Raw genomic sequence first — 23,492 nt, 5'->3', positions numbered from 1 at the left:
TTTAATGGCTGGTCTTGGGGCACTTTCATTCTACATATTTATAGTATTGCTATCGGGCTTTAAGGGCGTCTAGATAGGATCTATAGGCCTCGATGCACTGCTTATCTCGAAGCGTATAATATTCGACTCAGCAGGGGTGAGATTCAGCCTCAGCGGCCGCTAGTGTGGGTGGTGAGTGTGGAAGGATGGCGAATGAATACACTCAACAATTGATCCCCTGCAAACAGACATGCTGCGATGAGAAACAGCTGAGCTAAAACACAGTCAGCGGCCCTGATCTACCCCACTGAGGCAGCGTTGCTTCTGTTGAGCCAAGCTCTTAATGCCCCAACAATGACAACAACGATACTGGCACATATACATATAGGCTAGAAGTTGCGAGCCCCTAGTTTACTCAGCTGAATACCTTTGTACGATCCTCCAGTTCTGTTTGCTTTTCACTATTCACTTGAGACATTCCTGCAATGGCTACAGTTCCGCTACCAGTTGTTTGCACTCTGTCGCAGTTCTTCGACCAGAATGGGTACGACTACATCATCGTTGGCGGAGGCACTGCTGGCATGGTTCTTGCATCTCGGCTCTCCGAGAACCCGAATATGCGCATTGGGGTACTTGAAGCCGGAGAGGCACATTTAGGAGACCAGCATATCGCCTCCCCAGCTGGAATGGCACAAGTACTGAACAACCCTGACTACGACTGGTGTTTCCGTTCAACGCCTCAGGTAAGCCTACCTCCCTACCCTATACCCCAATCGCATCTAATCGTATGAGAAGCTAGGAAACAACAACAAAGTCCACCACGTCGCACGCGGGAAGGGTCTTGGTGGCTCCAGCTGTATCAACTTTCTGTCCTATTGTCGTCCGTCACGGCAGGACATTGATAATTGGGAGAAGCTTGGAGGCAGCGATTGGAGCTGGGATCGTCTTCTGCCATACTATCAACGCAGCCAGCGGGTGGCTCAGGGCGACCTCGAGATGGACGGCGCACAGGACAGTTTTGCGTTCGATCCGCATTACCACGGCGACGGGCCTGTCGCGACCTCATTCCCATCGTGGAGGTTTCCCTTTGAGGACAACTTACTCTGCGCACTGGATGAGACAGCTGGTGGGGTTTCCAGGCCGGCTGACCCGTGCAGCGGCGATCATCTCGGGTTCTACGGGACGTTGTCGACGATCGATCGCTCTGGAAAGCCCAGGCGGTGCGATGCTTCCACGGGGTACCTGAAGGGCATTGAAAACAGGCCGAACCTGAAGATACTTCCTAATGCCCTAGCATGTCGCATCGATCTCAGCGACGAGTCGTTCATGCCTAGTATGTCCTTGTCCCCGACTGCACGCGGTGTGGTATTCTCGTGTGAAGGCCAGATGTATTACGTTCATGCAAGACGTGAGATTATCCTCGCGTGCGGTAGCATCAAGTCTCCGCACCTCCTGGAGCTCTCCGGCATAGGGAATCCCGCGGACCTTGAAGCAGCTGGGATTTCGCTCCGCGTGGCGTTGCCTGGGGTCGGGGAGAACCTTCAAGAGCACCCAATGAGCGCTTTAACTTATGAGCTACGCTCTAGCAATATGACGTTGGATTCGCTGTTCTCTGATCGTTCGGTGTTCGAGGACTTCATGGCGCAGTATACGGAGAGTGGAGATGGCCCGCTTGGTGGCTGCATGAGCCTGACTGGGTTTCTACCGTATGCATCGTGCGTCGACAGATCGAGACTCGAGAGAACACTTGAAAACTTCGCATCCGCGGTAGAGACACAGTCCAGTGACATTGATGCGATGTCCGCGGATATGCTGCGAGACCCTGCCTCGGCGAGCGTGCAGTTCACCTGTGTTCCGGCTAACTTCAATCCTGAAGCCGGGCATGGGGATCTAAGTCGTGTGATGCCGGGCTCGAGCCAGGGACCCTGCTATACGATCCTCGTCAGCAGTGCGTATCCGCTGTCGAGAGGAAGTGTGCATGCCGCCACCGCCGATCCATACGCTGCGCCAGGGATAGATCTCGGGCTCCTTGGCAACGATGTTGATGTTGATGTGATCGCTGCTGGTATAGCCTTTGCTGACAAGGCCTTTCGTTCGCGCCATGTCAGTGATCAGGTAGCTCGACGCGTGAGCCCGCCTGCTTCATTGAATATTGACGACCCGGATGAAGTACGGCAGTATGTCAAGGACAATGTACTTATCTTCAACCACCTGTTAGGAACATGTGCGATGGAAAAGACAGTGGATAGTCGTTTGAGGGTCAAGAACGTGCATGGTCTACGTGTGGTAGATGCCAGCGTGATTCCAGTGCAGATGAGTGGGAATATTATTGCCACGGTGTATGCCCTAGCTGAGCGAGCTGCAGACTTGATCAAGGAGGACGCCGGTAATACGGGTTTCACTCGCAAATAAATCTCACGATCCTGGTTGATTTAAGTTGATGCATCTGGTCAGGCGTTTGACGTTTGACAGAGATTCAGCGGCCTGGCATCCAGCACGGTGAAACTGAACTCGTATTCCTTCAAGTTTGACACGCATTCAAAAAATGAGACTATTCTTTCGAGGCCCCAAGCGACGGCGACATGCGCCATCATACCTAAAAGAAGATGGCTAATCAGACTAGAACAATGTAATAGTAGCTTCCCCCATGCTAAGCTTTTTGTGAAATCATTGTCAGATCAGGCTACGACAGTCATGAAAAAATAGCTCGCATTGTACTAAGCACAAGACCTTGAATATGAGGCTCGACAGTTCATCCCACAAGCCAAACCTCAGCCTTGTGCATCGGCCAAACCAATCAACCCAGTTGAAGCGCTCGGGTTCTGCCTTCAATGCGCTCACTGCCTGGGATCTCCTATAAGTAACCATGGCGTATAACAGGTTCATGATGTTCCCACAAATCGAAGGCCTCCACGTGGCTACACTCCTTCCAGAGACTCCGACCCTGACTCTGTTAAGTGCTCAGCCTGGTCCGGGGTGGTCAATTCAAAGTGCACTTTCCCCCCGATATCCTTGCAATCTCAGACGTCCTCTGCTCTTCATATACGGGCCATTTGGAGACAGCCTTTCGCAAATGCCTCACGAATCACTCAGCCATGGAGCTTTAGACAATCCATCTGGATACGAGCTGCTACCCCCAGCAGCCAGTCCACGGCCAACATCCTCAGAAGGTTCATCTGAACCGTCCAAACGGCTGACCCGTTCTTGGTCGCTGCTATTATTGAACACATGGACCTGGGAGCTGATAGCAATGACATTCAGCCTTCTCTGTTTTTTTTTCCATCACTTGTATTCTTGTGGGATACGGCGCAATGTGGTCGCTCCTTGTCGATCAAGTTGCACCTATATCAGCCTAAAGGAGGAAGAGATGGTGGAGAATATCCGTCGGCTCGACAGCCCCTGCTCGATATGACCACGTGCTGTTTCTCCTCAACGGAAGCGACCGCTAGAGAGCCTACAGAATAGACCCTCTAGAAACAAACCATTCCTTCAATTTATCCACTCCGTGAATCGTAACGAGTAGCATCCTTCCCAGTACATCCACATCCCCGGGCGACGCCTCAGTAAGCATCTTCTCAAAGTTCGCATTGCGGACAATCCAGTGTTCGCGCTCGGACCAGACGAGCGCGAAATCCAGCGCAGTTGGGGCGTTCCATAGGTACGCCGAGGCGTACCACGAGTGCAGCAGCCCTAGTTTCCCATCGCATTTCAGGCTGTGCGTTCCGCGGAAGAGGTGTACAATTTGCAGGAAGTAGAAGGTGAACAGAATTGTGCGGCGGGCGGATTCCTCAAAGAGCCAGATGGGCCAGAAGCGTATTGTGCTTTCGAGGGTTGGTGTTGCGCGGATAGGGTTTGAAACGGTTTTTGAGGGGTGTGAGTTTGGGTCTGGACTTTCCTCAAGTTCAGTCGGTGGGGGGAAGTGAGTGCAGGTGAAGAGGAGAGAGGCGGCGGATTCAAGGGCGGACATGCTGAGGGTGCCGAGGGAGGAAGTGTTGGCTGCCGCAGTCAGGTCGGGGTCGAAGACTTGCATTATTTGGTAGAGGAGCAGAGCGTGGGTGTGGGCTAGGAGGTCCTCGCGAGAGGTGGGGAGGTGAGCGAGAACGATCTCCTGGTGTCGCGAATTGACATGGGAGGTGACCATGGCGGCGTTTATGGAGTTTTTGGTGATGAAGAGGGCACAGCAGGCGTAGGCATCTACCTTTTTTAGCACTCCCCAATATTGGGGAATTGAATAATTATACCTTGCATGACCTTTGGCATTTCGCTGCTGTATAGCTCCCTATGAGACCAGGGGGTGTTGTTTTCCATGACCATCATCCGCGGCGTATCCTTAAGGGTATCGATGGCATACTGGAAGCGAGTCTCCATTAAGGTTGAAAGCGGCACACTAGGAGTCGTGCGTACGTGTGTCAATTCGGTATTTGGGTGGAGCTGAATGACATCGGAAGGATCACGCTGAAGATGATGTTCCCAAGGCGATGGTTGAATAGGTGTAGACTGCAAGTGCGCAGGGGACTCAAGGAACGGCGCGGTAGCCGAGACGGAAGGAAAAGCAAACGCATCGGAGCAAGCGTTCTCGAACCCGTCACGTTCGTTCAACAGCGACAGGAAATCCGGCATCTGGTCAGGCGGCGGCAAACCAGGATAGGCGCACGCTATGCCGCGGCGCGTGCAGCGAAAACACGCTGGCAGGGCGAGATCACAGCGTCGCTTGGCTGCTCTACAGGCATTGCAGGCTTTCAGCCGTGGAGGGGGGTTGTCGCGTTCTACAGACGAGCTCATGGTGGCTTACTGGATCATGGATCACTGCGAGGAAAGGTGTCCGAGGGGAAAAACAGCGGGATGCGGGGTGGAGCTGTGGATTCTTAGCGGAGTTCCGCCCGCTAGTCCTAAACGGTCTCGTCCAGTGGAAGTCCGCAAGATGTGACACACCATAGCGGCGGAATACCTTCAAGATGAAGTCCGGATTCGAGTATAAAGGCTTCGTGAGATCGCAGCATTCAAAAACCTACCAGCCCAGCGAAATCTCGATACCCAGTCAATTACACTCTGTCTACACATCTACATCAACCAAGATATATATATCCACCACCTCAATTCATCCACAATGAGCACCATTTTCATCTGCGGCGCAACAGGCACCCAAGGAGGCTCCATCATCGCCAACCTCCCAGGAACCAACCTCAAAGCCCACGCCATAACCCGCGACCTCACCACCCCCGCAAGCCAAGCCTCGCTCGCCGCCGGCGTAACCCTCTTCCAAGGCAACTTTGACGACGAACCCTCCCTCCGCACCGCGATGGCAGGCTGCACTAGCCTCTTTCTAAACCTCATGCCGAGCTTTACCGACCTCACCCTCGAGCTCACCCAAGCGAAACGAATCATCGCCGTTGCCAAGGACCTGGGTATCAACCACATCATCTACTCCAGCGGGCTGGTTCGTCGGGCTGAACAGAGCCCGTACTGGGATCCAGCTAGTTTTGTTGCGAGTGTCGTAAAGAACAAAATGGCTATCGAAGAGGAAGTGCGCTCTGCTGGGTTCAAACACTATACTATTCTTCGACCGGGGAGTTTCATGAGCAATTATCTTGCGCCGTTCGTTCACCGGTCTTATGCCGGGTTGGCGGAAAAGGGGGAGTACACGACTGCTCTGTTACCGGAGAGTGTCATTCCATTGGTTGATCCGACTGATATTGGGAAGTTTGCGGTTGCTGCGTTTCTGGATCCAGCGCGATTTGGTGGGAAGGAGGTTGAGATTGCTTCGGAGCTGATGGTTTCGGAGGATGTGATGGAGGTGTTGTCCAAGGCTACGGGGAGCGAAAAGAAGGTGCATTACATGACACAGGAGGAGATTGACGGTCAGGCGAAGACGAATCCTTTCGTAGGTAGTCAGCTGGTGGCAAGGGATATGGCGCAGGGGGTGGATATGGATGAGGTTCGGTCTTGGGGAGTTCCTCTGGGCACTTTTGAGGGCTTCTTGGAGCGTGAGAAGGATCGTGTTGCGGAGACCTATTCGAAGCAGTGAAGTGGTGGTGAGCATCTGAAAACACGATGCCATTTGTTTATGAACATCCGTTCGTTTGGTACTTCAGTTGCAATACATCGTTCCTAGTACTGTCAATAGCCACCTCCAGTACTCTGGCTGCTTCTTCTTAACCTAAATCATTGCAATTCGACGGAAATATCGTAGGGCTGCTGACCCGGCCATCATCAATCTAGTAGCGAATCGAGAAAATTGATTGAAATCAAGCGGGGCCAAGAATAAATCAACTCGAGGGAAGATGAGCATGACCACCTGGTATGAACCTATCTCGGGCGCAGTATGACACGCGCTTCTTCCGTTACATAATTGATGGTACCCTAGTGAATCCCTCTTAATCAGAACCACGCTCTCCAGTGTTGTCCTTTGCCGGTGAGTGCCCCTCTGAACTTGCCTTCCATCCATACCCCTCCATCTGCGCTACAAGGACGCTATAGCCCGGGGCCCCATACACAACCTCTGCAACAATTGTCTCCAGCGACGTGAACGCTCTCAGTCGAGCGTCAAGCGACCTCAAGACACCCTCAATATGCTCGTTACTAGCAGAAGCCTCAAGCTCAAGCTCTAGTTGCCAATATAAATGTTGTGACAATACAAGTGTCTTCAACTCGGGACAACTTGTTCGAATGAGAGCCAATGCTCGCAAATCACTGTCATTCTCCCCGGCCGTCCAGAAGTACTCGGCATTGTAGATGAAACAAGACAGGTCCAACCGGATGCAATGAATATTACGTGCGTTTCCGGGACCGATCCGGCAGAGAAATGAGGAAATCTCTCTCGGTGCATACTCTGCGAGATCGATGGTGTTTTCGCTGTAGAGGAGCGATGCTGCCTCGTTGTAGATTGTTTTGTTTGCGAGAAGGATTTTCGGTGCTATGCTGCTGTTTATCCCCCCCGGGGCTAAGGGCTCTTCGCTCACGAGGACATGGTTGTATATCGTGTTGCGGATCTCGCCTGGGAGGCTGAGGAAATTGGCTCGCATGTTGTTGACCGTTGGCTCTGGAAGATCAGATTTAAGCTAGGACAAGGACACATCCCGTCTCCATCGAACACAATCGAAATGCGGCTGAGAGCGTGGGGTTGGGCAGCTCTAACCATCACGTGCGCCCACCAAGTCTACATTCGTTGTTGGCCCTTTACAGGAGCTTCTCGTTGACCTATAAAACACACACAAGATGTCATGAAGTATACAGTGAGAGACCGATTCGAGTTCGGTGAGTGAGAACGCTGGCTGCTGCTACAATAGACCACACTGGATAGAAAGGAGCCACGCCCTGTCATTTCAGGTGGAGGCCTGTACCATTTAGAATACTCAAACTCAAAGACTGTACAGACAACAGTGATAGAGAGATACTAGGAAAACACGCTGTTTGTCGGCGAGATCCCAAATGAAAGCGAGTTATACCATGGCGCCCAAGGAGTTTGAAGAAGCATCATGTGCCGAAACCACCATAGGCCCTGCTTGCTAAATTCACTCTATTGTCTGCCCGCAACTCATTGATGCGTATTCCTTCTCTGGCCCAGGTGCATTTGTTCAAGACCCCATAAGAGCCTACCATGTCACTGGAAGTTTGGTGACACCAACATCCTTCGTAGGTGGTGTCCACTCAATCTCTGCTTTGGGTACTGCCAGCCTAAGCGACGGGAGCTTCTGGAACAAGGTGGCTACTCGATGAATCGGAGGTTAAATACTTCCCACTATAGAGGATACGGGGCCTGGATGCCAAGGACAACTCACCAAAGACTGTTTCCAGCTCAGCTCGCGCAAGCCCCTCGGCGATACAACGATGATCGGCCCAACCAAAGCCGAGCGCCTCCTCAGTTCCACGCTCGCGGAACATATTAAATGCGTTGGGGTCTGGGAAGACATCTGGGTCTCGGTTCGCGGCTTGGTTAGAGGCAATGATACCCTCGCCTGCTTTGACAATCTGCGGATCTTCAGTGTGTGGAGGTCTGGCTGGAAGAGACGGGTTCTTACGTTTCCACCAAGCTCGATATCCACCTTTGCGACGCGACGGGTGGCAAAGGAGGATGTTGTGTGGTATCGGCACAGCTCTTCGACGAAGGACTTGGACAAAGAGGGATTTTCGATTAATTGTGAGAGCTGGTCAGGGTGGTCTAAGAGGGTTATGACGCCCTGGGTGGTGCTTTATGAGTAGCTGGCAGCATGGAGGAGACTAGGACATGGACTCACAAGGGCGATTGTATTAATCATAGTCAAGTTCCCTGCAACTAAGATTAGGAATGAAAGCTGGACGACATCCTTTCTTTCCAGGTTTCCCTTTTCCAGCTGCTCTTTAGCGAGAGAACTGATCAGGTCGTCGCCTGGGTTGGCAAGCTTTTTGTCCAAGAGTTGGTCAAAGTAGTTTAGAAGCTCGCTTGGAGATGACCTGTTAGTGGCACAGTTTCTCAAGAGAAAGGCTCTCCGCGGTAACAGGAACGACGTACTCATTAGCAGATTGCGCCGCACCCGCCGTGTTGCTACCGTTTGTTCGAGTAGCATTGCAATTGGTAAGGTACTCGAAATCCTCATCTGGGACGCCAAGGATGCTGTAGATAATCTGCAATCAACAGGTAAGTTTCTACCATATATCCCGCTGTTCAAGAAGTCACGTACGTGGGAAGGGACCGGCAAGGCAAAGTTCTCAATCAAGTCCACACTCTCATTGTCCCCCTTAGCCTTGATCAACTCGTCGAGATAATGCTGCACAGTTTCGCGAATAAAGGGTGTGCGCTTCACGATATACTCCGGGGTAAAGAACTTGGAAACCATAAACCTGCCACTGGTCAGTCCACCGGCAGTACACTGGTTAGTCGGTCAGACGCACCTCTGGTGGCCATGGGCGGGTGGATCCATGTCAACGAAAGTAGGCCGGTTCTTTGCTGCTTTCTTTGCCCCTGCGGAGATCTCTGGAAATCCTGCTCTCTGACGTTCCTGTTTCGTGCACGAGTTAGCATCGTGGATCAATCTTCAGGGTAGATGTCAAGCCCACCTTGGACAGTCGAGGGTCAGCCAAGACGTCGCAGACGTCCTTATGCTTGACAACCATGTAAGGATGCGAGCCATCGAACATCTCCACGCGAGAAACAGGACACGATTGCAAGAGGGTCTGAAATGGCTCCGGCGGCTGGTCGCCCTTGTCACCGCCAGCACGGGCAAAGGGGAATTTCAGGTAAGGAGAGCTAGGTGCATCTGGACTTGTTAGTCTCAATAGATCTGCAGGATGTCGAAATTTGGGTTCCCCGGGCATGCGTACCGGTTGCCATGTTTACCAGAGGAAATTGGATAGTTAAAGATCTTGTATAATGCTCAGTCGGACTCCCGTATTCTAGCATTCAATGCCCTTGGCTTCCTTCCTCCTCAATTTATACGTGGGTTTCCTCTGTTGCCCGATTTCATCACGTATGTTCTCCGGTGACTGTAGATTTGCATGACGACATGATACCACGATAACTTTGCGTGGCCTGATCAGAGGGTACCTTGCACCGCAATATCCGTTTCAATAACTTGTTTTAATGCCAATCAGAACTCTTGGATATCCCGGATGTGCGAGGTGAGGTTGGAGTGGATAACAGTAGCCATGGTTCGCTTGACCCATGTATCTCATGGGTTGAAAAGACGTGACTGGACAATTAAGGGCTTGAAACTTCCATGGTTCTAGGCGGGATTTGCGCGCTTGAAGACGAGCCTGTTCCAGCACCAAACACATTTATGTCGAGGCCGAAATGACGGATGAGTGGTTATTGCAACTTTCCACACCATTGTCACAGAATATCGTAGTGTAGGCTGAAATTGGCCAATGGGCACGCTCTCCGCAAGTTCCGCAATATCCGGCTGCCATCTACGAGGTCGACGATTCGTTCAGAGTCCGAAGCCTGCGTCATTGGAGAGCTCTGTCATCGTTCTTACTGACACCCTGCTTTGTGACAGACTGTATAGTATATGTATGGACCGTACTGAGTGAGATATGTTCTTGGGCAGTTCTCACAGCATGCCATCCCTCGGATCGACAGCTTGCATAGCTCTCCAGCAACCTAGACGCGGCGTCGAAAGCATACCTCAACAATGTCTATGAGCCCTCCTGCCACTACTTCAATTACCGCTCCCGCCTCATTCCACCGCAAAGGGAGTGATGGATTAATGCAGGTATGTGTTTTTCTCCGCGGCCAATGATGGAAGCTGATACGATAGTTGATGCCCCGCAGAGCCCAAACAAAGTCTTGCACCAGCAATTGGACCTACAGAACCTGCAGGGGATGATGAGATATCGTGCGTTGTACAACAAGCTGCTCCATGTGCATGCAAGACTGAGAGAAGACCATGAAAGATCGACGTGGCATTTTCAAGCAGTGCTCAATGATGCGTCCCGACTGCGAGCAAGGATTGAGGAACTCGAAGGGGAGCTCTTTCTTCTAAGGCTTGCACAGGATGAGGATTGCTGTGACTATCTTTCTCAGCCTCTGAACAGTCACGATATCTTACCGGTATCGACGGATTGATGGAGCTTTGAACATGATACCCCTGACAGGAAGGAGGCTCGAGGTACCAGCAATGCAGGCAGGCGACTAGATTTCTAGTACCACAATATCTTTCATCACTTGCTGCTGTAATCTAGAGAGATATATTAGCTTTTTCAGAACAAAGCAGCTGTTTCTATAGTTCTATAATGCAGGCATGCAATGACTTTAAGTTACACCCCAGTCAAGCTAGACGTTGTCCGTTGCCTGATAAATTGATTTCTCGAAAAGTTCAATCACTGCGAGTGCCTTTTGATCACAAGGTGGGAGAAATTGCGTGCCAAACACACCACACAGATCGCGTTCCCTATCAACGAACTGTTATTCCTGTCAGTACCACAGACCCGTGAGATATGCAAGGATCGCTCACCCAGAACAGATTAGGTTTCCCACTCCAAAAGAGCGTGTTTTTCCGTCGCCCCGACGGTTCATCTTCCATAGCCAACATCCCGCCAATCCCCCAGTCATAGCGCCGAGAATTATCAAACACCCCAATGAACGACGGCGTGGAGGAATGCCTGATTTGCTGGCTAAGAGCCCTCTGACTGGGTGCTGCAAGCTGCGGTTGAAACATCAACGCGACCGACTCGGTTGTCAACAGCCTTTGGTCATCTGCCAGAATGGACTGCAGAACCAGCAAAAACTCCTCCATAGAAGCATACACCCCTTGCCCACCGAAACATTCCGTCACGCCCTCCGTCAAAAAAGGCTTCTCCAAGGGGACGGGCATGCCCGAGGTCTCGTCTCGGACTGACATCCGGCAATGCTCTCGACCCCCTCCAGCGCCACTGCGCGGCCAGAACGTCATTTCCGAAATCCCCAGCGGCTTCCAAATATATTCCCTCATGTGACTCTCCAAGCTCTCCCCTGTCAGCCGTTCCACCAACTGCCCAGCCCAGTCTAAACCCGTCCCATACTCCCACGCAGTCCCCGGCTCAAAAAGCAACGGGTACCCAAACCGCTCGTCCACCGTCTGACCCGAATTTATCGTTCGGCCTTGAGATAACGTGTACTCGGCAAGCGTAGAGTTGCTAAAGTCGTACCCCGCCCCACTGCTATGCGTAAGCAACTGCCGAAGGGTAATTGGGTTCTTCCGCGTGCGAATCCGCGGCCGTCCCACGGCATCCCAGTCCACCAGCACCCCCTGAGCTCCCAGGCAGGGGAGCAAAGACGAGACGTCGTCGTCCAAGGCGATGAGTTGCTTCTCTACCAGTTGAAGAACAGCAATGCTGGTAAGTAGCTTTGTCATGGATGCGATCGCCATCATGGAGCTTGTGGTGAGTGGCTCTGCGTCGGGCTCGCACCCGTCTCTTCCAAACGGCTTCGAATACCGGAAGCTGCCGGTTGCGTTGCTGGCGGCGACCGCGATGCCAGGCAGTGTACCGTCGTTCACGGCATTGGTCAAGGCTTCTTCGAGACGGTGGAGGGCCGGGTGAGGGCTTGCGTGACCGTTCATGGCGCTTTCAGGGGCAAAGCCACGTGTGAGCAATGGCTGGCATGCGCTATGTCCTGTCAGATATGTGTGAGGGATAGAGGAAATTGTATGCTCGGGGCGATCTGCGTCGTGTGTAGTGGGGTGGACCGGGAAAAGCGGAGGCATTGGTCCTATTACCGTGGTAGTTGCGGCAATCGCGGGTATAACGCTATGAAATTCTCCCAGCCTGACCTTTCTAGCTACCGAAGAAAGTAACTAGTCGGTCGGGGAGGTGGTATGCATGTATGCGTGGTGGCACGGTTTCTAGGGCTGATCAGGTATGTTGAGTAGAAAAAGATTAAATAGCCCAGAGGCTCTAACAGCACAGTATGAATCGGTATAAACTGATATGATTGATATCTCGGAGGAACAACCACAAACGCTAGGTACGGCCTCCTTTCATAGACAGAAGGTTAATCAAGCTAGCCAAGTAGTGTACAAGAATGATCACAACTCCTTTACCTTGTCTCACAAGCCGAGCTAGGAAGATCATAATCATATCCACCGTGCCGGCTTAACCAAGCATGGAGAGCTATGTATACATGATTGCCGGTACTAAAAAAAGACCGAAAGAGTAGGCTCTTTCTAAAACACGCAAATATCAGAGGGTACTAGCCTGCGTACGAAAGTTGGCGCCCCTGGTGGGAGGAGGAGCCGACTGCCCTGTCGCGAAGCCGATCACACCTAGATGGCAGGACAGTGTTGGTCAACACAATATCCATTCAAAGAAAGTTGTTTAAGACTCACCACATGCAGGCCTCCCTCCCGCATTCCCAGTCTTCTTTGACTCGACATTCCCGCCGCGCCCGAGGTCGTCGCAGCCGGAGTGGACGACGATTGTCCGCTGGGTACATGCTTAGCAGGCCTCTTTCAAATTCAAAGATCCGATGCGTCAACATACCCCTATTACACTCTCTGGTCCGATTAGTTTAATCAATGCATCCTGCAGCGACCCAACAGAGTTCCCATCGGCATCGGTTCGGAAGTTCCCCAGGTCGCCGACATGGCGCTCAAGGTCACACGGCGCTCCGTGTGTTTTCCCAAACGGATTAACTAAATGTCGCGGTGTGTCAGGATGGATTGATCTATAGGGGCAAGAAGGGACTGACAATGAGGTCCGGCAGATGTGCATCCGTTCGTATTGTCGCCGAATTCATGGACATGGAAGGCCCTTTCGCTGTTGGGATCATTCCCGCGGATGTTCCAGGTAATGGTGGTCGGTGCTATCTCATCGTACTGCTCGAAGGTCACAGTGCCGTGCACTGTTGAGTCGCCTCGAAGTGTTGCAACTGACCAAGTATCAGCATATATTGCTCTGCACTTTGACGTTGGGTGGATCGGGGGGCCGCACTAGCTTTAACCATCTTGTGATCGCCAATATAGTGCAAAAAGGCACCTTTCTCGGAGCAGGCTTACCTGGTGGTAGCTGCCTCGTGATATATAGTCATAGTCTTCCAATAAGGTTTTTCACAGGATATTCCAAGGTTCACATCGAAGGTGTTGGTGACATCACATCGGCATCCTCGGATATTGCGGGTATCAACTTGGTTGCGCTCTTGCGATGCCAGCCTGCCAACTGGAGAGCAAAACATGGTTCCCAATTATTGGCTTGCTGCCATTCATCCCTTGCTCCTGCAAACGAGGAGCAAAGGGCCTATGTATTATATCAATGGCGTCATGCTTAGATGTAACTGAAACCACCTAGGTATCTTTACGCGCTAAACTCTATACTGGCGGCTAGTATAAGTAACTCAGGGGCAAGGACTTAAGGTCGACGATCCGGTACTGATTACGCCAGCACAACTCTTCTAAGGTCCTCTTAAAGCCTTCCTTCTTTGGTTTTCTCTGTGGCGCTTCTACAACACCATCTTACCAAAGACCCTATGTCAAGCCAGAAATCAATCCGCCATCTCTACCCATGGTGCATCACGCCCATGATCATCTCAGCGCCAATGCGCGACGTTGCTGGAGCCGACCTTGCAACGGCCGTGTCAGCAGCCGGCGGCTTGGGCTTCATCGCCGGCGGTGACGATGTCTCAACACTGGAAGCAAAGCTTATCAGAGCCCAGAGTCTCGTGGCACAGTACAACGCTCGCCAGACCTCTCCAGATGACAATCGGCTTGTGCTGAATGAAGGGCAGACCCTTCCAGTTGGAGTCGGCTTGATTAACTGGGGGGCGGATATTCAGATTGCACTCCCGCTGGTCATCAAATATCGCCCTTGTGCTGTGTGGCTGTTTGCACCGCTCGACAGCGCCGCCGATTTGCTTCCCTGGGTGGAACAGATACGAGACCGTACGGGCGGGGGGGTCTCAATCTGGGTGCAAGTCGGGAATGTGGAGGATTCGTGCGATGCTGTGGCGAAGCTGAGCCCGGATGTCCTGGTCGTGCAAGGGACCGACGGAGGCGGCCATGGGCTACGCGATTCTGCCAGCCTGATCAGCCTGTTGCCAGAGGTTGTTGACCGTATCCAATCGATGGCTACCCGGGCAGATGCCACGGTGGCGATGCCCAAGATTGTTGCTGCTGGCGGTTTGATGGATGGACGGGGCGCCGCAGCTGCATTTACCTTGGGCGCGGAGGCCGTCGTGATGGGCACGCGCTTCCTGGCATCGCTCGAGGCGGAGATTCCGAAGGAGTACCAGCAGGCGGTGGTGGCGACTAGGGATGGCGGTCGCAACACTACACGTTCTCACGTCTTCGACACGGCGCGTGGGACAGCCCGGTGGCCGAGCAAGTACCAGCCACGGGGGATAAAGAACCAGACATATACCGACTTTCAGGCGGGCAAGGTCACGGAGGCTGCCAACTACGACCAATACCAGCAGGCTCTTTCGAAAGGGGATGAGAAATACGGAGACAATGGTCGCATTGACACTTTTCTCGGGACTGGGGTTGGGCTGGTGGGCGAGGTGCTGCCGGCTGGGGAGATTGTTCGACGGATCGCGCGAGAGACCGAGATTATTATGCGGTTGGACCGGTTATCTCGCCTATAATTCCTGGGTTTACTAGCAGCAGACGCAAATTGTTATCAGAGCGAGTCTTATAGAGGTGTTGTAACTGTTTTCCATGAGAACGTCCTCCCTTCTGTCCTCCCGTACCTACCATACCCGTTGGCCACGCTAGAGAGCAGGAGGACTATCCCTGCACAACTGAATCTGAGTCCATATTTGCTGCGTGGGGAGTTTAGGTACAGCGTGTGGACACTATGCGTGGTCTCGACTAAGCGGCCCCTTTGAGACGGAATTGAACATTGCTGCGAAGGCTAGCATTCAAGCGGATGTCGACGAACAGGCAGGCTCTTCCATGTTCGACTCTCGGTCACTCCAGGGGTGGTCCATGGATCGGTACCTAAGGGTAGCGGCGGACTACGGCGGCGGCACTACGGGTATCGTGGATGGCTTTCTACAACATGTAATAATCGTTAGACACCTACGACTCTCGGTACTCCGGAGTATGTACCAGGTGCCTATGCTTCCCGTCGGGAAAAAAAAGTGATGGTTCTCCTAGATGGAGCCTATTTATCGCTACATTGTATAACTCTGCTTGGCACTTGCCAGATTCAACCGAGCCACTGGCTACTGTAGCAGGTAGCACCTGAATATCAGAGCTTTCCCGTCAAGAATTGAGCTTCACCCATGCCGAAACTCCAGTCCGCAGACGTATTCTCTGCACAGGCTATGACCAGATCCGTCCCAGGAACCCCGCAATGCTTTTGCAGCTCGCTCGCCAAATGCCTGAACGCCGCTTGTTTGTCTTGAACATCTCGGCCTTGCTGCAAGATCTGGATCATGACGAGACTTTTGCTGCGCTGAAATCCGAGATTGGTGTCCTCGCAGATGAGCTCGAAGCTTTCATGCTGAGTGATGATCTAGCGAGTACATCAACACTCGGATCAGACGACATGCATTCTGCAAATGGTCACTTACTTGGTATCGATCCTTTGGGGGCGCTTTGAAATGATCTAGCATGACTTGCTGGACGGTGTCGGCGAGCTTGCGGATTTCGGTGGGGGACCGCACACCTTTGATGAGGTCAATCTTGACGAGTGGCATGATGGGTGAAGAACAGGATTGGAGATGGCGTGAATAGTCCAGTGTATATCAGAGCATGCATGCTGTCGGTGCTATAGTTATGTACTCGCTTTCCTTGTCTATGGTGCGTCATCTTCCAGGCTTCTTGATCCCGCCATACCCGCACCTACAACCCGCAACTGCCGTTTGTCCCCGGGCCTACTTAGGGTGGCCTCGACTTTATCATGAAATCATGCAGACAGGTTCTGTGGTAAGTCAGGCAATATGCTGCAACCTGCCCAGTAACAGTGGCCCTACCTGATCGGCCTGCGGCATATTGGCATTCGTTCAAAGTTCCAGCTCGGTGTTTCTTTGCAGCGGGCACAGGGTAACCATATCACGCAACCTAATCCATCCCGCTACTGAACACAAAGCAGAATATCCGAATCAGCAAAAGGGGCAAGGCTCATTATTTCGGGTAAGCTACAAGTTCTTACCGAGGCGGCCTTGGAGAAGTTCCAATTTGGCTCTGTTGTCACTCCACCTGCTCATGGCCTCGTCGTACTCTTCATGAGAAGCCCAACCATCTTTACCCGCAATATTGGCTCGGAGGCTCTCGCATTCGCCATATGCATCCGCCCATTTCTCTACTTGTTTTCCGGTTTGATCAATCTCATCCCTTGAGAATGAAATGGGACATGGGGTCGTTACGCCTCGGCGCTGCATGATTTGATCCCACGTCGAGAATATCTGTAGGAGGAGCTCTTTCAGTGGGAGTGGACCATCCTCGGAGGTTTGCCCAACAATATGGAATATGAACGCAGTGGGATCATCGTCATTCCTCATGGCATCCATGGCCGTGACGAGCGGGCGGTTGAATTTCCTCGAGGCCAGCTCGTAGAACTTTTTCAACCTGAGCCTGGTGAGCGTGTCTTCTGCCATCCCTTTCTCTGGCTGCGAAAGCGTATCGAAATCCTTCGGCAACGAGGGCTGGACAGCACCCCATGGATAGGGGTCATCGCAATCAAAGATAGACGGGAATTTTGCTTGCATAAAGAGCGGTGCAGTGTAGATTGCCTGCCAATCAATGATGCTCGATATCTTTGCGATGTCTGAGGAATCAACAAATATGTTATCCACATGAAGATCATGGTGCTGCAGGACGGGGCAAAGAGTTTCCTGTGGTGGTAATATTTGAGGTAAGACTTTCAGATGCTGTTCAAGAAGATGCACATGCTCGTCACGTCTCTGTTGTGATACAGCCTGTTGTGCAGACGTATTGCTGGATCTGCTGGAGCCCAAATTCTGGATCACAGCGATCTCGCGGTTTGCGACGGCAGAAAGCTATTCCTCAGCAGATTTCCCTAGATCACCCGGTCAGTGTGTGAGGTAAGGATCACATTAGAGCGGAATTAGATGCGCATACATGGTCCCCTATCAATATCTAATTGTCCCGTCCCGTCCTCCCAGGGGGACCTCTGGGTTGTCGGACCAATGACAAAATCCGAGGTAAACTGCTTTTCCGATCCAGTTGGTTTAACCACGCTTCTCCCTGAGGATATGTACTTCTATAGTACAGACTGCCGTGGTGCTGAAACTTCACATTGACAAGCTTGCGCTCGATTTCCACAAGGCTCTTCACCAGACCGAAGCGTTCGGCTTCAGACATGGCATCCCAGACCTCACTCAACTGCCGTCCGTTGACTCTTTCCATGAGAATATACTCTGCACCCACCGTGTTAGGCTGCGAGTGGAGCTCCATGCAAGAACTGTGGGAACCGGGACATCAAGAACGGTGCGTAGCTGCATAGCAAAAGTAAGCAGACAGATCAAGAAATAGCAACAGCGTTACGCACAAAATCAAGCGTAGCGACTTCACTGGCAACAACAAGCCGAGGATCGCCGGCATTGGGGTTCGGGATTCTAGCCAAAATCTCCCTGCCATTCTCCATCTTCAGAGAGAACACCTTGTTGAATAGCCCCTCGGGCATCTTTGTCATTTCGATACATTGACTGCCGGCTATTTGGCCAGCAATCTGCTGCAAGGCTGGAATATTTAATCTAACATATCGCCTTTCAGTTGTAGGGGCTCATTGTAAAGCCAGCGACCAGACGTGTAGCCAAAGAAGTGGCTGTTTGGTTCGACTCGTTCGGGATTTGCAGAGCAGGTATGCGTTGGACGTCGTACATAGTTCCTAGAGCGTTCAAGCAATATTGACTGTTTGATAGCACGACTCAAAGCTCGGTACAGCCCCTTCATCGCGATGGTGCGAAAGGTCAAAGACTGTAATGTAGCCAAGTCCCGTTTTTGTGACCACTTGGAGTGGCTTGAACCATGTGATAACAAGGTAGGGGGTAAGGCATCTATTTATCCAGAATATAGATTACATCTGTTCCTGAAAGTTTCTCTTCATTCCTGTCTTCCTCGTACCAGGCCCGCCCTTCGTTGCCCTCGTCAGGAGACACAATGTACAGTCCGCCACCGTCCTCTAGAAATCACTATCATGATCATTAGCATAGTCGTCATAAGACCCTTCAATTAGACCTCTCGTCCCCATCAACAGAACAGTCATTATCACTAGACCCCCTCACACCTTATCACCAAACTTCTTCTCCCGTTCAACAGTCCTAACATGCCACCCAAGCCCCTCCATCACCCTCCGAACATCCACATCCAACCCAGCATAAACCTCAACAACAACTCTCTCCACCGAAGAAATAGCACAAAGCCACGCATTCACAAGCCCCAAAACAGCCCCAAGACCCTCTACATCCGTAGACCCCAACTGAAAGGCCAACTCCTCAAAACTATTCGCTGGCACAGTGAGGTTCTTCACATTGACAAAATGGCTCTGAATCCGACCCAGCACCCGCGCGCTGAAATCCGAGATCTTGAAAATATTACTCCTGGGAGAGACGCGGTCGAGAGTCGGAAATTCTAGCCGGATATGTCCAATAAGACTTGCGTTCTCCTTGCCCATTCCATCGGCGAAGTGAGTGAGGAGGTAGAAGCCGCCGGCGAAGTCAAAGGTGTTGCGGCTGTAGAGCTGGAACGATGCTTCTTGGTGGATCTGTTTGTTTACGCGGAGGATCGTTGGGTCAATGTTTGCTTCGTGGTGCCAGATTTTTAGAGGTTCGTTGCGCACAAGCAGGGTTGTGTAAATCTTGTTGCGGAGTTCGCTGGGGAGCGTGAGAAAGGTTGGTGGTTTTGACATCTTGGTTTCAGTGAATCTCGACTTTGCATCGAGGCTACCTAGGTGTAGCTCGTGGTCGATGATCTCATTTAAAGCATGTTGAGTGACGATCGACAGCTGTGTAGGTACCTGATCTCAGCTCAGCTCAGCCGCAGCTTCATGCAAACGTGACGTGTCAATAAGGATGTTTGTTAAGCCTATCCACGTCGGTCTGCATTTTGAGACAGGTCGATTATCCGCGTCACACGGGCACGTGTAGGACCTTGTTGAAGAACCTGTCAAATTCTTCTGATCTCCGTCTCCTAGACATTGGACGCCCAATCCGCCGGGTTTAATAGTCATCGGTATAGTATACTATCAGAATACTTGCAAAGTACCCACAAAGATCTTCTGTGAAGAATGGGATCCGTAAGAATCAGGGTATATTGTCTAATGATCACTCAGAAATACATGAAACTGTGGGGTTTATCTCAGGTTGGGGTTTATCTCAGGTAAAAGTTGGCCGCAAAGTCTGTGTCTGATCTCCCCTATCAATCACACCATGTTCACTGCGCGTGCGAACATTGTATCTGATGATAGCCGTTATAGTCGGGTATACTCGGTAGTCATATAGTCTATCTCATCATTCAACCATGGATCTTGAAGTAGCTCATTGGCCGTTTTCCTTTCTTCTGGCCGCCACTGGAGCATCCCTCTCATGAAAGCCAGGAACATCTCCTTATTCTTTCCCTCAAGAAACTGTTCCGACTGTTCCAGGCTGACTCCAGTCGGGATCTCTATGTCTTGCTTCCATTTACCTACAATTTTCGTCAAATGCGCCTTTGTAGAGAATAACAAGCTAGACCAAGATACTCACCATCGTCAGTAAAAAACTCGTGGCTTCGCTTTCCGCGCTGGAGGAGATCCAGAGGTGGTAGGCCGAGGACTCCTATAGCTTCTGCAAGATGCGCCCGGGTCGAGTATCCTTTGCCGTCAGGGTCATTTCCATAAAAAAGGTGCCTCCCCTCAAACAGATCCCACACCTGTTTACCGACCGGTCAGTAGGTCGTAGCAAGAGTCGGCGAGCAGATCGTACCATAGCACCAACATTTTAAATGTCGACTGGGTAACTCCACTCCGTCTTCAGCATTACTTCCGGCGATCGATAGATGTTCGGCTGTGCATCATGATCCCGCTTCTCATCTCCACGAACTGCAGATCCGAAGTCACTCAACACTGCTCGGCCAAAGATTTTCGGTAAATCGAACCGCCGTGAAGCATATACCGGCAGACCATCGACGACTTTCCGCGGTGAAGGATTCTTCAGTTCGGCCTGGACAAAGGCTTCAAGAACGGACTTATCCTCTATCGATTGGAGAATATTATCGCTTTTGATATCTGTGTAGCATGCGGATTAGATCCACGCTTGTAACAAGCCATTTGGATACGCCTTATCAGTGTGGACGAGTTTGCATTCAGAGTGTAGATAGTCGAGCGCAAGGAAGATCTGCATAAGACCAGCTTTGAGTAGATCTTCAGTGAACCGGTGGTTGGGATTGCGGTACATCAGATCCCTGAAACTTTCCCACATTGGTTTCTGAACCAGACACGGGTGGTCGCCGCTGGATCGGGGGATTGTGAATACATCCAATGCTTTTCGTACATGAGCATAGCCAGGGTGCTGTGGGTTGCCCTGATCCAGTCGCTGGTAGATCTGAAATTCCTCCTGATTACCTTCGTCGCGCGTGTATATTTTCAGCGTCACGTACCGATGACCTCTGATTGTGTCAGTATGTTGGTGTTAAGAAGATAAGTGTCCAACTTACTCAAGATCACGAGCGAGCCATACTGTAGAAGTGGTTCCAAAGCCGAGCTTTCCAGTAATTTGGTTTTTCGAGTTGATCACATCGCCAATATTAGCGGGATAGTATTGCCCTTGTTTAAACGTCTCGAACCGTTCCTCGTCAAGCACCTCGGAGGGCTGGATAGTCTGGAAGCCAGTAGTGGGAAAGCGGATTGGCCACGAGGGGCTCCGTTGAAGGGCGTGTGTGGCCCATTTTATCAGGTTAGCCATGCTAGACGCGTAGAAAGAGAACGGTCGACTCTTTGTTGACCAGGTCCCCTTCAGGGGGTGTCGATCACCTGAATCCCCCTGTTAAAGCAGCAAGGTCGCACTTTTCCAACTACTCCGTACTCAGCCATAACTTACCCACCTAGACGGACGAAAGGGATGCTCCTCATGCTACTCTTGCTCTGCATGAACCCGGCGGCAAAATCGCACCTGAAGGAACAGTAAAGCCCGGCTAAAACGTCCAAAACGCGGGGTGAGGAATGACAGCCTGCAGTCGCTCCACAGGCCGCTCTGACTCCGTGTCCGGGAAATTCAGGATCAAGGCTGAAACAACCAATCCGCTTCTTCGTTAGAAATAAAGTAATTCAACTCTGCACGGCTGTGGAAAACGCCATGTCGATCACTCGAGTCCGTTCCAAATGGGGTTGTGGCTATTAGCCTAAAACCACCGGTGCGTCGTGACATAGACGGTGCTTTCTCCGAGAGAGTTGACAGGGAGAAGCAGTCGTATATAAGGGGTGCGTGTCTGCCATGCTGTCTCATTGGGACATCGAGCTGCGCTCTGACATATCCATTCACTTCTTTACTGATCCCTCCTTTGTTCATTTCCTATTCCTACTACCAACACGAGCTGTATCAACACCTACACCAAGACTAACCAAACCACCGACTCAAAATGGTTCACACCAAATCCCTCTTCGCCAGCGCCCTGCTCGCGGCTTTGGCCTCCGCCGCCGTCCTCCCCCGGCAATCCTCGAGCCTCAACGATGCCATCGTCGCAGCCGGAAAACAGTACTTTGGTACTGCCTCTGACCAGGCGTTGCTGCAGAACAGCCAAAACGAGGCGATTGTGCGGTCGCAGTTTGGTGCCATCACGCCGGAGAACAGTATGAAGTGGGATTCTATTGAGCGTGAGTCGCCATATCATTAGGCTTAGGTTTGATCGGACAGGGACTGATGACTTGTAGCGTCCCAGGGAAGCTTCAACTTCGCCCAGCCGGATTATTTGGTATGTATTGACGTTATGTTGAGAGGAGACAGCGTTCTGACTGGTGAAAAAGGTCGACTACGCAACGCAAAATGGCCAGCTTATCCGTGGTCACACTCTGGGTATGTCTGTCGCAATCAGCCCCATCCTGCAAAGCTAACAGACCTATAGTTTGGCACTCCCAGCTCCCCTCCTGGGTGTCCAACATCAACGACCCAACGACCCTGCGCCAAGTCATCGTGAACCACATCAACGAGGTTGTCGGTCGCTACAAGGGCAAGATTGGACACTGGGTGAGTCACTCCCACGCCAAGCCAAATCCATTATACTCATGATTACAGGATGTCGTCAACGAAGTCTTCAACGAAGACGGCACCTTCCGAAGCAGCGTCTTCTACAACGTCCTCGGCGAGGACTTCATCCGGCTAGCATTTGAGACGGCCCGTGCCGCGGACCCCGATGCAAAGTTGTATATCAATGACTACAAGTGAGTCGACACTGCATACGTCTGGTGTGCCACCTGCACGAGAATGTTTGCTAACTGCATCTTTTAAAATGTAGCCTGGACTCCGCAAGCTACGCCAAGACGCAAGCCATGGCGAGCAAAGTGTCGCAGTGGCTGTCGGAGGGCGTGCCGATTGATGGAATTGGTGAGTTCTGGTTTGGTTATAATTACGAACGGCAGTGCTAATTTGTGTAGGCTCTCAGGGACATTACAGGTACATCACGCCCTTCAGGTCTTGAATGAGCGTTTGGAAACTAACTGACATCCGCAGCGCGAGCCACTGGTCTAGTAGCGAAGCCCCAGCATAAGTGCCCCCTCACCTATTCTCATCCTGTATATACTGACATCCGTTTACAGCTCTCGCCTCCCTCGCCGCCTCCGGTGTCTCCGAAGTCGCCATCACCGAGCTCGATATTGCTGGTGCTTCATCGGCTGATTACCTGAACGTGAGTACCACTCACCATCAACAGGATAACCGTCGCTAACAAGCACTCTGTAGTTGTTGAACGCATGCCTGGATGAAGCCAAATGCGTCGGCATCACCGTCTGGGGCGTCTCCGACAAGGTAAGTCAATTTGCCAACATGAAAGTAAGAATGCAGCTGACGCAGAAACACCACAGGACTCGTGGCGCTCGGAGCTCACTCCTTTGCTGTTTGACTCCAACTACCAGCCTAAGGACGCGTATAATGCCATTATCGATGCTCTTTGAATGTATTAAGTTGGTCGGAA

At 51.7% G+C, this 23,492-nt stretch overlaps 13 protein-coding genes across 13 annotated transcripts; 4 read left to right on the top strand and 9 right to left on the bottom strand.

Moving 5' to 3' along the window:
* Nucleotides 1–464: 464 nt before the first annotated feature.
* Nucleotides 465–2,500, top strand: BJY04DRAFT_227177 (GMC family oxidoreductase; the record flags this gene model as incomplete). The annotated part of the gene is made up of 2 exons (XM_073718575.1): nt 465–722; nt 775–2,500. The coding sequence occupies 2 exons, from the start codon at nt 465–467 to the stop codon at nt 2,389–2,391; spliced, it is 1,875 nt and encodes a 624-aa protein (XP_073576674.1). The 3' UTR covers nt 2,392–2,500.
* Nucleotides 2,501–3,433: 933 nt separating this feature from the next.
* Nucleotides 3,434–4,761, bottom strand: BJY04DRAFT_212830 (Zn(II)2Cys6 transcription factor domain-containing protein; the record flags this gene model as incomplete). The annotated part of the gene is made up of 2 exons (XM_073714707.1): nt 3,434–4,173; nt 4,221–4,761. 2 exons carry the CDS (start codon nt 4,759–4,761, stop codon nt 3,434–3,436), a joined length of 1,281 nt encoding a protein of 426 aa, XP_073576673.1.
* A 325-nt stretch (nt 4,762–5,086) lies between these two features.
* On the top strand, nt 5,087–6,004 carry BJY04DRAFT_212829 (NmrA/HSCARG family protein; the record flags this gene model as incomplete). The annotated part of the gene is made up of 1 exon (XM_073714706.1): nt 5,087–6,004. One exon carries the CDS (start codon nt 5,087–5,089, stop codon nt 6,002–6,004), a length of 918 nt encoding a protein of 305 aa, XP_073576672.1.
* A 278-nt stretch (nt 6,005–6,282) lies between these two features.
* On the bottom strand, nt 6,283–7,041 carry BJY04DRAFT_176722 (uncharacterized protein). Its single transcript, XM_073709512.1, has one exon. The coding sequence runs from the start codon at nt 6,999–7,001 to the stop codon at nt 6,354–6,356; it is 648 nt and encodes a 215-aa protein (XP_073576671.1). The 5' UTR covers nt 7,002–7,041; the 3' UTR covers nt 6,283–6,353.
* A 174-nt stretch (nt 7,042–7,215) lies between these two features.
* BJY04DRAFT_176717 (cytochrome P450) lies at nt 7,216–9,344 on the bottom strand. The gene is made up of 9 exons (XM_073709511.1): nt 9,277–9,344; nt 9,013–9,212; nt 8,848–8,954; nt 8,637–8,796; nt 8,468–8,580; nt 8,214–8,397; nt 7,998–8,156; nt 7,758–7,947; nt 7,216–7,684 (listed from the first exon to the last, which is right to left on the bottom strand). The coding sequence occupies exons 1-9, from the start codon at nt 9,284–9,286 to the stop codon at nt 7,572–7,574; spliced, it is 1,236 nt and encodes a 411-aa protein (XP_073576670.1). The 5' UTR covers nt 9,287–9,344; the 3' UTR covers nt 7,216–7,571.
* A 1,382-nt stretch (nt 9,345–10,726) lies between these two features.
* BJY04DRAFT_212827 (serine hydrolase domain-containing protein) lies at nt 10,727–11,993 on the bottom strand (the record flags this gene model as incomplete). Its single annotated transcript, XM_073714705.1, has 2 exons — nt 10,727–10,855; nt 10,908–11,993. The coding sequence occupies 2 exons, from the start codon at nt 11,991–11,993 to the stop codon at nt 10,727–10,729; spliced, it is 1,215 nt and encodes a 404-aa protein (XP_073576669.1).
* Nucleotides 11,994–12,336: 343 nt separating this feature from the next.
* BJY04DRAFT_176711 (superoxide dismutase) lies at nt 12,337–13,455 on the bottom strand. Its single transcript, XM_073709510.1, has 5 exons — nt 13,363–13,455; nt 13,121–13,300; nt 12,913–13,064; nt 12,759–12,855; nt 12,337–12,695 (listed from the first exon to the last, which is right to left on the bottom strand). The coding sequence occupies exons 1-5, from the start codon at nt 13,373–13,375 to the stop codon at nt 12,613–12,615; spliced, it is 525 nt and encodes a 174-aa protein (XP_073576668.1). The 5' UTR covers nt 13,376–13,455; the 3' UTR covers nt 12,337–12,612.
* Nucleotides 13,456–13,814: 359 nt separating this feature from the next.
* BJY04DRAFT_176709 (nitronate monooxygenase) lies at nt 13,815–15,136 on the top strand. The gene has a single exon (XM_073709509.1). It carries the CDS (start codon nt 13,895–13,897, stop codon nt 15,005–15,007), a length of 1,113 nt encoding a protein of 370 aa, XP_073576667.1. The 5' UTR covers nt 13,815–13,894; the 3' UTR covers nt 15,008–15,136.
* A 426-nt stretch (nt 15,137–15,562) lies between these two features.
* BJY04DRAFT_43089 (tautomerase family protein) lies at nt 15,563–16,286 on the bottom strand. The gene is made up of 2 exons (XM_073720368.1): nt 15,941–16,286; nt 15,563–15,882 (listed from the first exon to the last, which is right to left on the bottom strand). Exons 1-2 carry the CDS (start codon nt 16,064–16,066, stop codon nt 15,616–15,618), a joined length of 393 nt encoding a protein of 130 aa, XP_073576666.1. The 5' UTR covers nt 16,067–16,286; the 3' UTR covers nt 15,563–15,615.
* Nucleotides 16,287–16,507: 221 nt separating this feature from the next.
* On the bottom strand, nt 16,508–18,284 carry BJY04DRAFT_204532 (phosphotransferase family protein; the record flags this gene model as incomplete). Its single annotated transcript, XM_073713502.1, has 6 exons — nt 16,508–17,229; nt 17,451–17,572; nt 17,602–17,730; nt 17,760–17,827; nt 17,881–18,097; nt 18,139–18,284. The coding sequence occupies 6 exons, from the start codon at nt 18,282–18,284 to the stop codon at nt 16,508–16,510; spliced, it is 1,404 nt and encodes a 467-aa protein (XP_073576665.1).
* Nucleotides 18,285–18,592: 308 nt separating this feature from the next.
* Nucleotides 18,593–19,826, bottom strand: BJY04DRAFT_176702 (uncharacterized protein). Its single transcript, XM_073709508.1, has one exon. The coding sequence runs from the start codon at nt 19,237–19,239 to the stop codon at nt 18,613–18,615; it is 627 nt and encodes a 208-aa protein (XP_073576664.1). The 5' UTR covers nt 19,240–19,826; the 3' UTR covers nt 18,593–18,612.
* Nucleotides 19,801–21,271, bottom strand: BJY04DRAFT_204531 (kinase-like domain-containing protein; the record flags this gene model as incomplete). Its single annotated transcript, XM_073713501.1, has 5 exons — nt 19,801–20,015; nt 20,075–20,240; nt 20,321–20,585; nt 20,646–20,975; nt 21,024–21,271. 5 exons carry the CDS (start codon nt 21,269–21,271, stop codon nt 19,801–19,803), a joined length of 1,224 nt encoding a protein of 407 aa, XP_073576663.1.
* Nucleotides 21,272–21,944: 673 nt separating this feature from the next.
* On the top strand, nt 21,945–23,472 carry BJY04DRAFT_204530 (endo-1,4-beta-xylanase; the record flags this gene model as incomplete). The annotated part of the gene is made up of 11 exons (XM_073713500.1): nt 21,945–22,179; nt 22,237–22,277; nt 22,330–22,378; nt 22,428–22,549; nt 22,598–22,743; nt 22,818–22,906; nt 22,957–22,975; nt 23,033–23,049; nt 23,119–23,207; nt 23,261–23,326; nt 23,383–23,472. 11 exons carry the CDS (start codon nt 21,945–21,947, stop codon nt 23,470–23,472), a joined length of 963 nt encoding a protein of 320 aa, XP_073576662.1.
* Between the last annotated feature and the right edge of the window lie 20 nt (nt 23,473–23,492).

The sequence above is a fragment of the Aspergillus karnatakaensis genome (assembly GCF_047715665.1).
Source record: "Aspergillus karnatakaensis strain CBS 102800 unplaced genomic scaffold BJY04scaffold_2, whole genome shotgun sequence".
Classification (NCBI taxonomy): Eukaryota; Fungi; Ascomycota; class Eurotiomycetes; order Eurotiales; family Aspergillaceae; genus Aspergillus; species Aspergillus karnatakaensis.
The sequence above is the reverse complement of the archived record's forward strand: the minus strand, read 5'-3'. Positions and strand labels throughout refer to the sequence as shown.

Coding starts and splice junctions, on each gene's coding strand:
- BJY04DRAFT_176717 (XM_073709511.1), bottom strand. Junction 8,581..8,636: donor CCTTGCCGGTCCCTTCCCAC/GTACGTGACTTC, acceptor TGTTGATTGCAG/ATTATCTACAGCATCCTTGG. Junction 7,948..7,997: donor ATATCGAGCTTGGTGGAAAC/GTAAGAACCCGT, acceptor GAAGATCCGCAG/ATTGTCAAAGCAGGCGAGGG.
- BJY04DRAFT_43089 (XM_073720368.1), bottom strand. CDS start 16,066: ATGCCACTCGTCAAGATTGACCTCATCAAAGGTGTGCGGTCCCCCACC. Junction 15,883..15,940: donor CCCCAAAGGATCGATACCAA/GTAAGTGACCAT, acceptor TGTACTCGCTAG/ATCATCACTCAGCATGAAAG.
- BJY04DRAFT_176709 (XM_073709509.1), top strand. CDS start 13,895: ATGTCAAGCCAGAAATCAATCCGCCATCTCTACCCATGGTGCATCACG.
- BJY04DRAFT_176722 (XM_073709512.1), bottom strand. CDS start 7,001: ATGCGAGCCAATTTCCTCAGCCTCCCAGGCGAGATCCGCAACACGATA.
- BJY04DRAFT_176711 (XM_073709510.1), bottom strand. Junction 12,856..12,912: donor GACCAGAGAGTGTAATAGGG/GTATGTTGACGC, acceptor GCATGTACCCAG/CGGACAATCGTCGTCCACTC. Junction 12,696..12,758: donor GGGAGGGAGGCCTGCATGTG/GTGAGTCTTAAA, acceptor CCTGCCATCTAG/GTGTGATCGGCTTCGCGACA.
- BJY04DRAFT_176702 (XM_073709508.1), bottom strand. CDS start 19,239: ATGTCAAAACCACCAACCTTTCTCACGCTCCCCAGCGAACTCCGCAAC.